General features: G+C 46.2%; 1 protein-coding gene across 1 annotated transcript in view; it reads right to left on the bottom strand.

Moving 5' to 3' along the window:
* Window positions 1-3,837: 3,837 nt before the first annotated feature.
* Window positions 3,838-17,329, bottom strand: part of SPAG5 (sperm associated antigen 5) — a 74,291-nt gene continuing 60,799 nt past the window's right edge. Inside the window, exons 13-15 of the mRNA XM_030222216.1 lie at window positions 11,717-11,840; window positions 5,432-5,563; window positions 3,838-3,918 (exon numbers count right to left, since the gene is read on the bottom strand). Coding sequence (XP_030078076.1) covers window positions 5,446-5,563; window positions 11,717-11,840 — 242 coding nt within the window. The 3' untranslated portion in view covers window positions 3,838-3,918; window positions 5,432-5,445. The remainder of the gene's footprint in view (window positions 3,919-5,431; window positions 5,564-11,716; window positions 11,841-17,329) is intronic.

Raw genomic sequence — 17,329 nt, 5'->3', positions numbered from 1 at the left:
GCCCTGGACGCAACATCAAAGGTGTCATACACCCCTCTGGCCAGGAATTTTCTGCATGCCTTCAGCTGCCTGACCACCTCCTGAAATGGCTTGGCTTGCTCAGGGGGGAGCTTGTCCACCAAGCCTGCGTACTGCCGCACATTGTTCCGCATGTGTATGCTCGTGTAGAGCTGGTAGGACGGAATCTTGGCCACGAGCATAGAAGAATGGTAGGCCTTCCTCCCAAAGGAGTCCAAGGTTCTAGAGTCCTTGCCCGGGGGCGCTGAAGCATGTTCTCTAGAACTCTTGGCCTTCTTTAGGGCCAAATCCACAACTCCAGAGTCATGAGGCAACTGAGTGCGCATCAGCTCTGAGTCCCCATGGATCCGGTACTGGGACTCAATCTTCTTGGGAATGTGGGGATTAGTTAAAGGCTTGGTCCAGTTCGCCAGCAATGTCTTTTTGAGGACATGGTGCATGGGTACTGTGGACGCTTCCTTAGGTGGAGAAGGATAGTCCAGGAGCTCAAACATTTCAGTCCTGGGCTCGTCCTCCACAACCACCGGGAAGGGGATGGCCGTAGACATCTCCCGGACAAAGGAAGCGAAAGACAGGCTCTCAGGAGGAGAAAGCTGTCTTTCAGGAGAGGGAGTGGGATCGGAAGGAAGACCCTCAGACTCCTCGTCAGAGAAATATCTGATGTCTCCTTCCTCTTCCCACGAGGCCTCACCATCGGTGTCAGACACAAGTTCACGGACCTGTGTCTGCAACCGTGCCCGACTCGACTCCGTGGAACCATGGCCACGGTGGGAGCGTCGAGAGGTAGACTCCCTCGCCCGCACCGGCGAAGCTCCCTCCGCCGACGTAGTCGGGGAGCCTTCCTGGGAGGCTACCGCAGTCGGTACCGCAAGCGGCACCGATGTCGGAGACCTCACCCCGGGCAAGGGGCCAGCCGGCGCCTCGCTCGACGGTACCGGTGGCGCAAGCACCCCCGGTACCGGAGGGGAAGGGCGCAACAGCTCTCCCAGGATCTCTGGAAGAACGGCCCGGAGGCTCTCGTGCAGAGCGGCTGTGGAAAAAGACATGGAAGCCGATGCAGGAGTCGATGTCAGAACCTGTTCCGGGCGTGGAGGCTGTTCCGGGCTGTCCAAAGGGGAGCGCATCGACATCTCTTGAACAGAGGGCGAGCGGTCCTCTCGGTGCCGATGCTTACTGGGTGCCGACTCCCTCGGCGACCCAGAGCTCTCGGTGCCGACACGGGAAGGGGACCGGTGACGATGCTTCTTCGATTTTTTGGAACGAAGCACGTCACCGGAGCTTCCCGGCACCGACGAGGAGGACGTAGAATCCAGCCGTCTCTTCCTCGGGCCCGAGGCCGAAGAGGGTCGGTCTCGGGGGGGCTGTACCGCAGGAGCCCTCAGGGTAGGGGGAGACCCACCCGAAGGCTCACCGCCACCAGCAGGGGAATGGACAGCCCTCACCTGCACTCTAGACGAAGCACCACCGTCCGACGACATCAGCAGACGAGGAGGTCTCGATACCACCGACACCGACGCAGCCCTCCGATGTCGCCCCGATGCAGAGGGCTGATGCCTCGATGCAATCGGGGGCGAGGATGAAGGTCCGGGCGCCGACGACGTTGAGGCAGTCGATACTCCCGGTGCCGATGCCGACGAAGAGCCCGAGAAGAAAATGTTCCACTGGGCTAACCTCGCTACCTGAGTCCGCTTTTGTAAGAGGGAACACAGACTATAGGCCTGAGGGCGGTGCCCAGCCCCCAGACACTGAAGACACAACGCATGCCTGTCAGTGAGCGAGATTACCCGGGCGCACTGGATGCACTTCTTGAAGCCGCTGGAAGACTTCGATGTCATGGGCGGAAAAATCGCGCCGGCGAGATCAAAACTCGAAATGGCGAAAATGGCACCACAAAAATAGGGGGTAGAAAAACTTCGACCGAGGCCTAAATAGGGCCTACCCCGACGACGAAAGGAAACTTACCGGGGCAAAAAACTCGAAGTACGGGAAGGGAGAAAACCAAAAGGCCTCCTCCCGACACCTTTTCCTTTTTTTTTTTTTTTAGAGAACAAAGTCGATGAACGACGCGCGAGGTCAACTTTTTGGGGCGCGAACGGCGAAACACGACCGTACCGAGCGCGGACAAAAGAAGACTGGCCGGCACGAGCCGGTTCGGGCGGGAAGACGGCCGCGCATGTGCGGTGCGCATCGGCACGCGAGGACTAGCAAAGGACTTTGCTAGAAAGTGTTCCGATTGGAGGGGCTGCCGTGGACGTCACCCATCAGTGAGAACAAGCAGCCTGCTTGTCCTCGGAGAATTATTCGTACACAGGACCAACACATGCACAAGTAGCTTTAAATCTGCAAAGTCCAAAAGAGATCTAACAGAGTAGGATTTCCATAGCTCAAAAGGGGAAATTAGACTTACCTGCTAATTTTTTCTCTTTTAGTACAATCAGACAGAACCTGTGGGTGTTGTCCATCAACCAGCAGATGGAGACAAAGAACAAGATATTTGAGCTCTGCCCAATAAGGGCACCATGTAATCTTGGCTCTTGTGACCAAAAAGGCCAGTCAAGGCTCATGGACAGAAGAAAGATGAGGGTTAGCATGTGGAGGAACCCAGTGGACCCCAAGTCTCCCAAAAAAGTTCAGAAAATGAGAATAATAGTCTATGGACTTTTCCTTTAGGAAGCCGTACAGAAACCCCACTAAGCTAACCACCTTTACCATATTCTCTGGCAGTCTTGCAGCATTAATCCTGGCAAAATCCAGGCTGCTTCGAATTTTAACACCCAGATTTTAACCTTACAGCCTGGCTAGCTATAACTACTACTACTTATCACTTCTATAGCGCTACAAGGCATACGCAGCGCTGTACACCTTACATGAAAAGACAATCCCTGCTCAAAGAGCTCACAATCTAAATAGGACAGGCAAGCAGACAGAACAACTAAGAGGTAAGGGAATTAAAGAGGTGGGGATAAAAGGGTACAGGGCAAGTGAGTAGTGGTTAGGAGTCAAAAGCAGCATTAAAGAGGTGGGCTTTTAGCCTGGATTTGAAAACGGCCAAAGACGGGGCTAGATGTACAGGCTCGGGAAGTCTATTCCAGGTATGAGGTGCAGCGAGATAAAAGGAACGGAGTCTGGAATTAGCAGTAGAGGAGAAGGGGACAGACAAGAGAGATTTATTCACAGAACGGAGTACCCGAGGGGGGGGGGGGGCGTAAGGAGAGACAACAGTGGAGAGGTATTGGGGAGCGGTAGAGTGAATGCACTTACAGGTCAGTAAGAGAAGTTTGAATTGAATGCGGAAACAGATAGGGGGGCCAGTGAAGTGACTTGAAGAGAGGGCTAATGTGAGCATAGCGACTCTGGCGGAAAATGAGTCACGCAGCAGAGTTTTGGACTGATTGAAGAGGAGAGAGATGGCTAAGTGGAAGGCCAGTGAGAAGCAGGTTGTAATAATCTAGGCGAGAAGTGATAAGAGTGTGGATAAGGGTTCTGGTAGAGTGCTCAGAGAGGAAGGGACGGATTTTGCTGATGTTACAGAGAAAGAAACGACAGGTTTTGGCAATTTGCTGAATGTGAGCAGAGAAGGAGAGAGAGGAGTTGAAGATGACCCCAAGGTTACCAGCTGATGAGGCAGGGAGAATGAGTGCGCCATCCACAGAAATAGAGAAAGGGGGGAGAGGAGAGGTGGGTTTAGGGGGAAAGATGAGAAGCTCGGTTTTGGCCATGTTAAGTTTCAGATGACGTTGAGACATAAGAGCTATAAGTGGTTCTTTTTATGAGCAGTTCAACCATGCTGGACATTGTTAATGAGAACTAACTGTGTACCTCTGTGTCTCTTCTCTCTTGTAGCAACTGCAAATATTTCTTCTCCAGCTCCTGTATAATCTCCTGCAGCTGCTTCAAGGTCTGAATAAAAAAAGAAAGAAGAAATTTAAAGATGAACAAAAGCCATATGCTACCCTCTATCTTATTTTCCTCGTTTCACAGGAAGTTAAAAGAGGAGTCCCATGAACTCCCAGAACCCCAAAGTGCTTCACTGCATTAATCATGCAGGGCATCTGCCTGCTTCTGCAAATTAACCTCTTTTAATAGAAGGTAATATTCTTCTCAGTATGCCCAGAGAGAACATTGAATGTTCCGAGTTATCAGTTTCTTCCAGCTCCTATGGGTGTATAGCTCAGGTAGAACCACCTATCTTGGAAACATACTTCCATGACATTTAAACACAGGCAGCTACATCATGTGCCAGATTTTTATAAGCCATTATAGCTTGAGCATAATCAGTTAAACATTTTTCTGATTCTCTCCAACATCAAATGCCAAAGACAGAGAATTCCTTGCCTTAAAGCAAAGCTGACGCTAAAGACGGCAAAGGGGGGTCAGTCCTTGAGACAGCCTTGGACAAGGGCGAAACATGCATGTCGGGCGATAACAATCCCCTGACCTGATACAGCTCATAAAACATGAGTATTTCAAGATATATATATATATAAAAATAAGTTATTTGGAATATAAAATAATTAAAAGTGAGCCAATGAAGAAGTATGTGCTTGATCCATTGCCATAAAAACATTGCTGGCAATGAGCACAGCTGAGGTTACTATGAAGTAGATAAAACACTCTTGTAATAAGTGAAGATACTATAGTGTTTTAAGTTCTTGAGTCTGGGAACAGAGTGTGATATAGAGGGAAATTAGAGGTTCCAGAAATCATACATTGAGAAGAAGCCATTGATATTTACACTTAACAAAGGCCATATTCACATTCTTGTGGGATCTGCCTAATCTATGTGGCATCTGCTTTCTTTTTGATCACTTAATTTTTATTGAAAATTTGTAAGACAAAGCATGAAGTAAAAAGATCATAAAATTAGAAGTACAAATAAAAAGAAGATCTTAATTACACAATAAACAAGGCACATTTCACATCTCTTTTGACTTAATGGTGTAGTCTGAAGCAATTGTGCATTAAGGAAGAGATGTCATAGGCAGAGTTTAACCACTTGTCTATATTATAAATAGAGAAGAAAATTATGAACCATGCAAATTGCTCTTAGATATACTTATCTAAATAAGCTTTTCCAACACAAAGATGTGCCACATATTCTATACTCAATCCGATTCAGCTGCAGCATGTGGCATTCACCAATGAAGAGCAATTGTACATTGTTCAGCCAAATGCAGGTGAAGTCAAGACCCTTTCCTCTGTGCAAGATCTGAGACAGATATTATAATGTGCTATGCAAGCCTAGAGATCTGGAAGGGGCATTTTGACTTCTCTGTCTTCTATTTATTTTTCCACAGCAGCCTGGACAAAAGTCACCAGAACAGAAACAGCTCCTCAGCCCAGTAATCCTTCAGCTGGTCTCTCAGTTTCACATATCATATTACTATGGCACCAACTCAACTACTACACTTGCCTGTTCCTTGGAAATCAAGATCTTGCACCGATTTTCCTTTTCCATTTTAAGTTGATGAACTCTTCTTTCAGATTACTGATTTCGGTGGTGTATTGAGAGTTCAATTTCCATTGCTTGTCCTGGAGGTCAGAGCTGCAGGCAGTAAACAGGAGACATTTCTGTTGTAAATAAAATGCTTCCATCTAAGTGTAATTATAAATCCCTGGGGTTGAAGAATGAAAAGGCTGCTTGAGTAACCAAGGCCTTCAGTTAATCTTTTACCTTTGCCTGTTTTTCCTTATCTGACATGCCCTATTTACACTGTTTTAGCACTGAATCCCCCTGCTACATTCAAGGGAGCCTTCATCTCCCTTTTACCTTGGGCAGGTTCTGTGTATGTGGGCAGGTTCTGATTGGTCATCCTGGATACATCCTATCCTGTTTGGGCCTGGCAGAGCAAGAGTATAATTGCACTATGAAGTGTGGGGGCTTAGCCGCAAGTCTATGCAGTTCAGATCCCTCATGCCCCCTCTCCATGAATGGGAGGTTAGAGGCTGCTATGAAATTCCTCTACCTGTAACCAGAAGCATGTAGTACTCTGTTAGCATCATATTAAAGGTATTTATTATATATATTTCCTGGGTGATCATGTGCGAGTCTGTAGTTTTATGCACATTTGTCATCCAAAAATACAAAACACCACAAGGAATTGGCAGAAGCCCCTACTAAATCATTTGGTCCCTGGTTTTCTTTCATGCCAGAAAGAATCAGGCTCTGCAGCTTGAATAGCTAGGGTTGCTTGAATAGCAATGCAGCTCAAGTACTACTCACCACTTCAAATATCAAGCAAGTAAAAGGCTGATACACCTTCCCCTCCTCCTCTCTTGTCATCTGCAAATATGAGCTAAAGGCATATTCAAATTCTGATACTGTAATTAACTTATTAATTTTGCAGCTCAAAAAGGCTTACAACCCAAGGCAAAGGAGGGTGAAGTGATTTGCCCTAGGTCACTAGGATTGCTAGTGGGAGGAGAGATGTGGAGGGGCATTAAAAAAAAGAAAAGTCCAAAAAACCCCCAGCCCTCTCACAGCCATAATCAAAAAATAAAAACCTTCTAGATTTCCTGTTTGATTATGGCTGCACTGAAAATGTCCAAAATGAATAGTCATTTCCCAAAGTGAAACGTCCAACTTTTGAGCAACAAAATGATAAACAAAAGTGAGGTGCGCCATGGGAATAACATGAACTGTGGAGGTCATGTGGCCTAACTTCTTTCACATCTGACTAGTTGATACCTTTGTGAAACTTTTACTACCACAGAAATGAGAACTATTATCTGTTATAGTGGAAGAAAATGCAAAAGCCAGAGTCATGTCTAGCAGGTCTCCAATGAACTTCAATTTCTGTGATGGATTCAACTGCAACTTGGGATGGATTATAATGAATCCTAGTAGCTCAAACACTCAAATGGTCTTGCACATTGATACTTTTGCCTCTTCCTCTGACATACTCTTGGATCAGCCAGTTTTATAAGTATGGGAACATGTGCACCCCTAGTCTGTGTTGCGTGCTATGACTACTGCTAAGTACTTCCTCCCTCATTCTGCAACTTGGCACTCACTATCAGGCATCAAGTATACATATAGTTTACAGAATGCTACCACTTACCCATGTCGGAGGTGCCAATAATTGGCATTTATATGTGTAAAGGGCTAGCTGCTATTCTATAAAGAATGCACCAAAGTTGCTTAGCATATTACTGTGAGGAGGGCATACATATAGGCAAAGCGTGGGTATGTCACCAGGTGATGCAAGCAACTTATAGAACACTATCACTTGATCGCATTGCATGGCATACTTAGGCACACCAGCTTACACTACCCATTGATCTGTTGTAAGTGGCAGCATGTAAAATTTCAGCCCACCAACACAGTTTTGCACTAGTATTCTATAACAGCTTAGGAGTACCTAAGTGAAGATAGAGTTGGTGCTAAGCATGCCCTATTATGGTGGTTACATCTTGGCACCAAGTTACAGGCTTGCTCCCTTTGTGAACACTCTTGGTGCTGATGCGAGGCCAAAAGGCAGTACATGGTACTGGAGGTGGTGTTTCCCTACTATGAATCTCCTCCTGCGACTTGGCTGTATCTATGTGTGGGTGTATGCATCCTTTAAATCCAGTAAGCAAAACCAGTCCCCGTTTTGAAGAATGGGAGAATAATGTTGCCTAGGGAAAGCATTGTAACATTTGCATAGCCAGATATTTATTCATGGCCCTTAAGCCTAGAATGGGATGAAATTCCCCCATCTTTTTTGTGATCAGGAAGTACTTGGAATGAAGTCCCTTCCCTCTTTCCCCTGGTGGTATGAGTTTGACTGCATTGGTGTGTAAGAGGGAAGAGAGATCCACTGTAAGCAATTCTTGATGCTCTCAGGCAATGTGGAGGAACTGTCTCAAATCTCTAACAACAGGTCATCTGGTGCTGCTATGGGGATTGAGGTTATGTTCTGCTGGAGACAGTCAAAACCCAATCCCAGGTTTTGATTTTGAAGCTGGTTGGGATTTTTGGGTTCTCTGCTGTCTTAGATAAGAGAGAGGTCACTAAGTTGTCTGGGAGGAGTGAAAGGACGGAGGGTACCTATTCCTGTGAGAGTAATGAGGACTTCCTATATCCTAGAAAAGTATGCAGGATTAGGAGTCTGCCTGGAGAAGATCTGAAGATGTCTGAGTGCTGGTTGATGAGGGTAGCAGCCTCTTGCACATTTTCTTTGAAGAGATTCTCTCCACAGCATGGCATGACAGCAAAGTTTTCCTGAACTTCTGGCTTGAAGTCTACAGTTTGCAGCCATGCAATTCTGCAGGCTCCAATCCCTGTAGCTGAGGCTCTCAATGCCATATCGAAAATATCATAGCTCGCATAGGCCATGTGTTTTCTGCACTACTTTTCCTTGATTACTAGCTTGTGGAGTTAACTGGCCTTCTCCTGAGGATAGTGTCAAACTCTGATACACTGAATATATAGTTTCTGCAAGTACATATCCATGAAGTGCTGGTAGTACTTTTGGCTTTTTTGAGAGCAGATTAAACCACCATGGAAAGGTGAGGAAGTTGTAGCTTCTCAAAAAGTAAAGCCTTTTGAACTCTATATAGAGTCAACCTTCTTGTTAGCAGGAGGTACGTAGGAGGGGATGGGGTCTCCCAAATGTCTCATCTGCGTCTCCCTAAGGATTCAGTGAATGGGCACCACCACAGCATTCTTAGGAAGGTCATGGATGTCCAATGTTTTTGCTCCTGGTTGGTTACCTCTTTCTAAAGAAAATGGGATGTTCTTTGCCATCTGCCTGACAAACTCAATGAGCAAAAGCTCCTCTGGGGAAGATCTGTGCCTCTTGTGTGAGGAGGAAGGAAGACCAGTGGACCTCTCCTCCAAGAAGATCCCTGACCCCTCTTCATATACTCAAGAGCACCTACTTGAGCAACTGACCTCTTGGTCAGGCTTGGACCAGGAGCATCGAGGCACTGATGTGTTGGAGAAACTTCCTCCCCCAATGAACTGGATATTGATACTAGCACAGTCTACATTGATTCTGAAGCCCTTCAAAACCTTGGCGTCAATGTGTCTCCTACAGGCAGTGAATAAACTTCAAGTATCAGCTGAAACACCTCAAGTCTCTGCACCAATGCCCTTGAAGTTAAAGCTTCACACCAAGAAAGAACTGCTCCATATGCTCCTCAAATTTGCTCATGAGCTACTCTTCAACAGCTGCCATCAACAAAGGTGATGGCATCCCAGTCAGAGTAGCCATGTCTTCCTGAGTTACTTGAGATGTATTGGGAACTAGATTTAGACTTCTTGGAGGCTGTCACACCCCTTCCGATACCATGGAGAATGAGCGGTCCTCACGCTATGGTTGCTTTGAGGGCACCAGTGACCTTGGAGTCTTGAAGCTTTCTGCACCACACTTTGAGGGAGCTTGATGAAGGTTAGTCCTAGGCCCCACCTGACATCCTTATCCCTCAGCATCGAAGAGGTCAAGGATGAATTTTTTCTCTTCCTCAGGAGGGGATTGGACTATGACTGATCACAACGGCCTCTGTCAATATTTAAAGTTGAGGATGACTGAGACACTCAATGTCAATGTGTCCCCACTGTTCATTGCAGCTCTAGGAACCATGCAGACTGATGCTTCTGATGTCGATGTTAAGGGAGTGGACTTTATAGGGATGCAAAGCTCTGCCATCATATCACCAATAAGTTGACTGTGTTACATCTGTGGGATACTTGAAAGAAATCAACAATCCTGCAGTGCTTGCCCTTACAATCCAAAGACCCTTTCTACTCCTAAATATTTTGCAGAGTCATGCTTGCTCTGAATAAAATCTGCTGTTTGCCTGAACATGCCCGTGTGCCTGTTAAGCCACCAGACTCATTGGAGCTTGAGTTCTGGGGTAAACCCTAGAAATAATGTCATAAAACTGTTCGGAGCCCTGAATTCCACGAAATGCATCTTCAATGATATCAAAGACATTCTTGTGGTTTCTTGTCAATCACCTACTGAAATGTTATCAGATCAGTCATTACTGAAAACAGAATGGTGTAAAAGATGGATATCGCTAAATGACCCTTCCCTTAGCCTCTTAAGACTCATCTGATCTTCTATCAGCTCAATGAACACTTGAGCCTTCCTGAGCAAGCACTACCTTGCGGTTAGCTTGGCAGAGTTTAAAAAGGGGTTGGACGGTTTCCTAAAGGACAAGTCCATAGACCGCTACTAAATGGACTTTGGAAAAATCCACAATTTCGGGAATAACTTGTATAAAATGTTTGTATGTTTGGGTAGCTTGTCAGGTGCCCTTGACCTGGATTAGCCGCTGTCGGGGACAGGATGCTGGGCTCGATGGACCTTTGGTCTTTTCCCAGTGTGACATTACTTATGTATTTATTTAAAGAAGACAAACGCTGTTTCTTCAGTTGTCCCTGAGAGACCGTGTCAATACATGCAGGTTGTATGGTCAAAAGTTGTGATTGCTTATGGGTTAACCGATTAGGTAGTTGCCAATAGGGTAAAGTATGTGTTTGTACTAACTAAATTCTGATAAGTGTGAGTTTTCTTTTCAAAGAGCGTTATTTATGAACATTTCTTATATGTCATTATTTCATTCTTGTAAATAGACATTTGTTGTTATACTCTTGTAAATAAACTCTCTGTGCTTTTATTATAGCTATGTCTTCTTATGGTACATACATACATTAGGAGTATGAACTCACATTTATTCACATCTCGTAAAGAACCAATTAATTGGATATTAATTGGTTCTTTACGAGATGTGAATAAATGCGAGTATAATATTTTTTACAGTATAATATAATTTTTACTTGCACGTCTCTAGTCTACCACATCTAGTGGTGATTGTATCACTCCTACAACTTATTGGGGCCAAAAATAGATTTGCACTGCTTCTCTTGACCATGAATTCCTCTCTTTGACATCTGTGAACAAACACAACATTGAGAGGGATCATAATCAGATCCCAAGCACTGCAGGCATCAACTATGAATATCCATTATGGATACTGTCCTTTTACACCCGGAACACTTATTAAAGTCACTGAAAAAACTTTCTGGGACGTGTCCAGAAAAATAGATCCAGCAAAACTAAACAACTTAATTTTGAAAAATACCTGACCAGGTGCCCAGGCCAACAAAGCCAAAAGTGGGGCAACAGCAAAAGAAAGGAAACTTTAAACACCAGAAAAACCTAACTAAAGCAAGTGTACAGGGACAGAAAAAAAGGACCCCATTCAACAATAACAGGACTTAAACAAAATCATGGAAGAATGAATAACTTTTTTAAAAAATATGCAATTTGTTGTGAGCTGAGAAGGAGCACTAGTCCAGTGTGACTGTTTTGCTCCTCAGAAAAATGGCGACTGGCTAGGTTCCACGTGACAGTGGTAAGCAGGAAGGCATGCATGTGCGGTGCTCATTCTCAAAAGCTGTGGTAAACAAAAGCTGGAGATTAGTTCCCACATGAGGGTCCACTGGCTGTCGTCACCCACATGTGAGACTTTCAGTATCCCTACTCGTCCTTGGAGAAAGCATGGCTTCAGGACAATAAATTAGATGGAATATCTTCCCTGCCTTCATTCCTCTGGAGGTACTGGCATCACCACACCCATTCCAGTCTTGCTTTTAATATCAACTCTGGCTTTGGCATGGGTGTAATTTCATAACAGGGCTCTTTAAAGTATTTCTAAAATTAAAGTGTTCTACAAAAATCAACCAAGCCCTTTTTGAACTCACAGCTCCTTCTTCAGCTTGTGAATTTCTTGAGTTTTATTCTGGAGCAGCTGGGATGCTGTGATGCTCAGGTTTGCTATAATGCCTCTGAGCTCAAATAGGATATCTGGCAAGCTCACCTCGAAGTCTGCATCCAGAACAGAGAGAAAGATGACATTAAACCCCAACAGTTTTACATACATAACATTAAACAACCCTAAACTCCCAGGAGAAAAAGGAACATGAGTTTCCTCATACTGCAGCAGTACCAGAAAGGAAGATCATATGTTACTATCCAGGTCTGATTAATGAGTTACAAGAGAACACAGAAAAAAAAAAACCCTACAACTTATAACTTCAGAGAAACTTTCTCAGCAAGGACAAAGGGTGCTAGTTTTTCTCCATGGACAAGCAGGATGTGTCAGCCACACAATGATGAAAATCAAATCAATGACATCTATCAATGTTTCCAAGAGCTTGTGCAGTTATTCTCACTCTTGTTGACTACTCTTCCCCATATGGCTGTTCTATCTGCTCTAGCCACAAGGATGGATTCTTTTGCTTACCCCAATCCCTTCACTGAAGATTTCTGAAGGAAGGGATGGCAAGAGGATGCCACAAAAGCATCTGTAAGATAAGCATATTTGAGTGTAAAACCATTCCACAAGACCTCTTGAGACTCACCAGTCCAAACTGATCAGAGTCCACTTCCATTAAAACAATGCCAGATGATAGACCACACCTCCACTGGAAGATGGACCTTCCCCCCAAAACATCACAAGTCCAGGCCTTCATTTCTTCTACCTCTCGTTTCCTTAAAAGGACTAGCCTTTCCCTTGAAACTGATACTTCTGAGGCACCACAGGCTTCTCTGGATAGTACTTCCAGAAATCACACAGGTGGCCCTAATGGGAAAAGGCCTTGATATCCTTAACTGCTTGTGCACTGGGAGTTTTGGAACGTTAGATTTGTCCAAGTCCTTCACATTCTTCTCCAAATCCTCTCCAAACAACAGCCTGCTATGGAAAGGCTATTAATCCCAATGTACCTTGGATGACGCATCATCCAATGAATTTTGGAGTCACAACAACTGATGGGCTTCTATTTTTGCAACCATAATTCTTTGTTGAAGCTCAAATCAGAGTGCATCCATCAAGAAAGCTGACCCTGCATCCCTGATGCCTATCACGGACTCATCTAGAGGTCCTCCAATCTCTGGTCATGTATCTTGAAGGCCAGCGCTAAAGTCTCAAAGGACTGTTTCAACACAGCTTTCATTCTTCTATCCTGGAACAGAACAAAAATGGGCCTAGAAGGGTGGAGTTGGATTCTAAACCCTGAACAGATTCTGCAGCACCGACTGCCCAAACCGACTGTCGTGTCGGGTATCCTGCTGAAGGCAGTAGTGAGATATGAATGTGTGGACTGATGACCACGTTGCAGCCTTGCAAATCTCTTCTATAGAAGCTGACTTCAAGTAAGCCACTGAAGCAGCCATGGCTCTGACATTATGAGCCCTCTAGAAATAGCCCAGTTTGGGCATAAGTAAAGGATATGCAATCCGCTAGCCAATTAGAGATTGTGCGTTTTCCGATGGCGACTCCCCTCCTGTTGGGATCAAAAGAAACAAACAACTGGGCAGACTATCTATAGTGCTTTGTCCACTCCATGTAAAAGGCCAATGCTCTCTTACAGTCCAAGGTGTGCAACTTGTCCTCACCAGGGCAGGCATGTGGACGGGGAAAAAATGTTGGCAAGACAATTGACTGGTTCAGATGGAACTCCGACACTACCTTCAGCAAGAACTTAGGGTGAGTGCAGAGGACTACTCTGTTATGATGAAACATGATATAAGGTGCATGCACTACCAGGGCTTGGAGCTCACTGACTCTACGAGCTGAAGTAACAGCCACCAAGAAAATGACCTTCCAGGTCAAGTACTTCAGATGGCAGGAATTCAGTGGCTCAAAAGGAGCTTTAATCAGCTGGGTGAGAACGACGTTGAGATCCCATGACACTGGTGGAGGTTTGACAGGGGGCTTTGACAAAAGCAAACCTCTCATGAAGTGAACAACTAAAGGCTGTCCTGAGATAGGCTTACACTCTACACGTTGATGATAAGCACTAATTGCACTAAGATGAACTCTTATGGAGTTGGTTTTAAGACCAGACTCTGATAAGTGTAGAAGGTATTCAAGCAGGGTCCATGTAGGACAAGAAAAAGGATCTAGGGCCTTGCTGTCACACCAGACGGCAAACCTCCTCCATTTGAAAAAATAACACCTTTTCGTGGAATCTTTTCTGGAAGCAAGCAAGACTCGGGAGACACCCTCTGAAAAACCTAAAGAGGCCACTTCTAAGCTCTCAACATCCAGGCCATGAGAGCCAGAGACTGGAGGTTGGGATGTAGAAGCGACCCCTCGTTCTGGGTGATGAGGGTTGGAAAACACTCCAATCTTCACGGTTCTTCGGAGGACAACTCCAGAAGAAGAGGGAACCAAATCTGACAAGGCCAGAAGGGAGCAACCAGTATCATTGTTCCGCGGTCTTGCTTGAGTTTCAGCAAAGTCTTCCCTGCTAGAGGTATGGGAGGATACGCATACAGAAGGCCTCTTCCTCAATGCAGGAGAAAGGCATCTGACACTAGTCTGTCGTGGGCCTGAAGTCTGGAACAGAATTGAGGGACTTGATTGATCTGAGTGACAAAAAGATCCACCAAGAGGGTGCCCCACGCTCGGAAGATCTTGTGGACAACGCCCATGTTTAGTGACCACTCGTGAGGTTGCAAGATCCTGCTCAACCTGTCGGCCAGACTGTTGTTTACGCCTGCCAGGTACGTGGCTTGGAGAAACATGCCGTGACGGCGCGCCCAAAGCCACATCCGGATGGCAAGATCCGGTGCCCCCCTGCTTGTTGGTGTAATACATAGCAACCTGATTGTCTGTCTGAATCAGAATGATTTAGTTGGACAGCTGATCTCTGAAAGCCTTGAGAGCGTTCCAGATCGCTTGTAATTCCAGGAGGTTGATCTGAAGACCCTTTTCCGGAAAGGGCCAAGCTCCTTGAGTGTGAAGTCCATCTACCTGAGCTCCCCACCCCAGGAGGGATGCATCCGTCGTCAGCACGTTTTGTGGCTGAGGAATTTGGAATGGATGTCCCAATGTCAGATTGGATCGAATGGTCCACCACTGAAGGGAACTGCAAAAGTTGGTGGAGAAATGGATCACATCCTCTATATCCCCTGTAGCCTGGCACCACTGGGAAGCTAGGGTCCATTGAGCTGATCCCATATGTAGACGTGCCATGGGAGTTACATGAACTGTGGAGGCAATGAGGGGCATAATCAAACGCGAACGCCCATCTCCATGGGCGTCTATGTCAGAAAACGGGTACGTGAAGAGGCGGGACATACCGTATTTTCAAAAAAAATGGGCGTCCATCATTTTTTTCGATAATACGGTTTGTGCCAGGTAAATGCATTGGATTTGTGCGGATTTGAGCTGGGCGGTATCGTTTTTCAGTGATAATGGAAACCGAAGGCACCCAGCTCAAAAACGAACAAATCCAAGGCATTGGGTCGTGGGAGGGGCCAGGATTCATAGTGCACTGGTCCCCCTCATATGCCAGGACACCAACCGGGCACCCTAGGGGGCACTTAGAAAAAGTAAAAAAAAAAAAAAAAAAAAAAAAAAAGTAAAATACCTCCCAAGTCCATAGCTCCCTTCCTTTGGGTGCTGAGCCCCTCAAATCCCCCCCACCTGGGTGAAGTGCACTGCACCCACTAACAACTGCTCCACGGACCTGCATACTGCTGTGATGGAGCTGGGGATGACATTTGAGGCTGGCATACAGGCTGGAAAAAAAGGTTTTTAAAGTTCTTTTTTTTTTGTGGGAGGGGGTTAGTGACCACTGGGGGAGTCCGGGGAGGTCATCCCCAAGTACCTCCAGTGGTCATCTGGGCAGTTGGGGCTCTTTTTTGGCACTTGTTCGTGAAAAAAAAAGGGTAAAAAAAAAAAGTGACCCAAAATCGCGGTAAAACCGCCTTTTTCGATTATCAGCCGAAGGCAGCCATCTCTCCTCGGCCTATAACCATGCCCCAGTCCCGCCTTCACCATGCCTCCGACACGCCCCCGTCAACTTTGGTCGTTCCTGCAACGGAGTGCAGTTGAAGACGACCAAAATCGGCTTTCGATTATACCGATTTGGTCGCCCACGGAATAAAGACACCCATCTCCCGATTTGGGTCGAAATATGGGCATCTTTCTCTTTCGAAAATAAGGCTGACTGTGTCCTAAGAGTCTCGACATCTGCCGAGCTGTGATCTGTTGAGACGCTCGAGCCATGGATACGAGAGCCAGGAGATTGTCTGCCCTTGCCTGGGGAAGATAAGCTTGAGACGTCTGTGTGTCTAAAAGAGCTCCAATGAACTCCAAAGTTTGAACCGGAACGAGATGGGACTTGGGATAATTGATCACAACCCCCAGTAGCTCTAGCATTTGAATAGTCATCCGCATGGACTGTAAAGCGCCTGCCTCCGAGGTGCTCTTCACCAGCCAATCGTCAAGGGAACACATGCACTCCCAGTCTGCGTAGCGATGCTGCAACAAAAGCCAGGCACTTTGCAAAAACCCTGGGCGCAGACACGAGGCCAAAGGGCAGTACACAATACTGAAAGTGCCGAGTTCCCAACCAAAAATCGAAGATACTTCCAGTGAGCATTGAGATGTGGGTATAAGCATCCTTTAAGTCCAGAGACATAGCCAATCATTTTCCTAAATCATGGGAAGAAGGGTGCTGAAGGAAACCATCCCGAAGTTTTCTCGGACTAGGAATTTGTTCAGGGCCCTTATGTCTAGGATGGGACGCATCCCCCTTGTTTTCTTTTGCACAAAGAAGTACATGGAATAGAATCCCAGCCCTTCTTCCCCTGGTGGAACGGGTTCGACCGCATTGGCCTTTAGAAGGGCAGAGATTTCCTCTGCAAGTACCTGCCTGTGCTAGGAGCTGTAAGAATGAGCTCCTGGTGGGCAATTTGGAGGTTCGAATTCCAGATTGAGGGTGTATCCTAACCGGACTATTTGAAGAGGCTGCCACCTTTGGTGAAAAAATATTAACCTCTCTCGAACCAGTAAGTCGTCTGGAACGGACACTTGCACTGTGGCTATGCTGCACTGGAGCCAGTCAAAAACCCGTCCCTTGCTTTTGCTGGGGAGCCACATGGGCCGTAGGTGCACGCTGTTCACAAGAACGAGCGCGCTGGGACTGAGCCTGGGTAGGCTGCCAAGAAGCAGGAGAGTACCTATGCCTATTATAGGAATAGGGAGCACTCCTCCTCCCTGCAAAAACCTCCTAGATAAGGAGGTGGTAGCAGAAGATGCCCGGCAGGAGAGAGAATCCATAGCATCATGGTGCTTTTTGATCTGATCAACCACATCCTCTACTTTTTCACCAAAAAGGTTATCCACTGGCAAGAAACATCTGCCATTCGCTGCTGGATCTTATGATCCAGGTCAGAGACACGCAGCCATGAGAGTCTGCGCATCACTATACCTTGAGCAGCTATTCTGGATGTCACATCAAAAGTGTTGTAAGTACCCCTGGCCAGGAATTTTTGACACGCCTTCTGCTGCCTGACCA

The sequence above is a fragment of the Microcaecilia unicolor genome, chromosome 13 (genome assembly GCF_901765095.1).
Source record: "Microcaecilia unicolor chromosome 13, aMicUni1.1, whole genome shotgun sequence".
Taxonomy (NCBI): Eukaryota; Metazoa; Chordata; class Amphibia; order Gymnophiona; family Siphonopidae; genus Microcaecilia; species Microcaecilia unicolor.
This window is presented reverse-complemented; position numbering and strand designations above follow the sequence as displayed.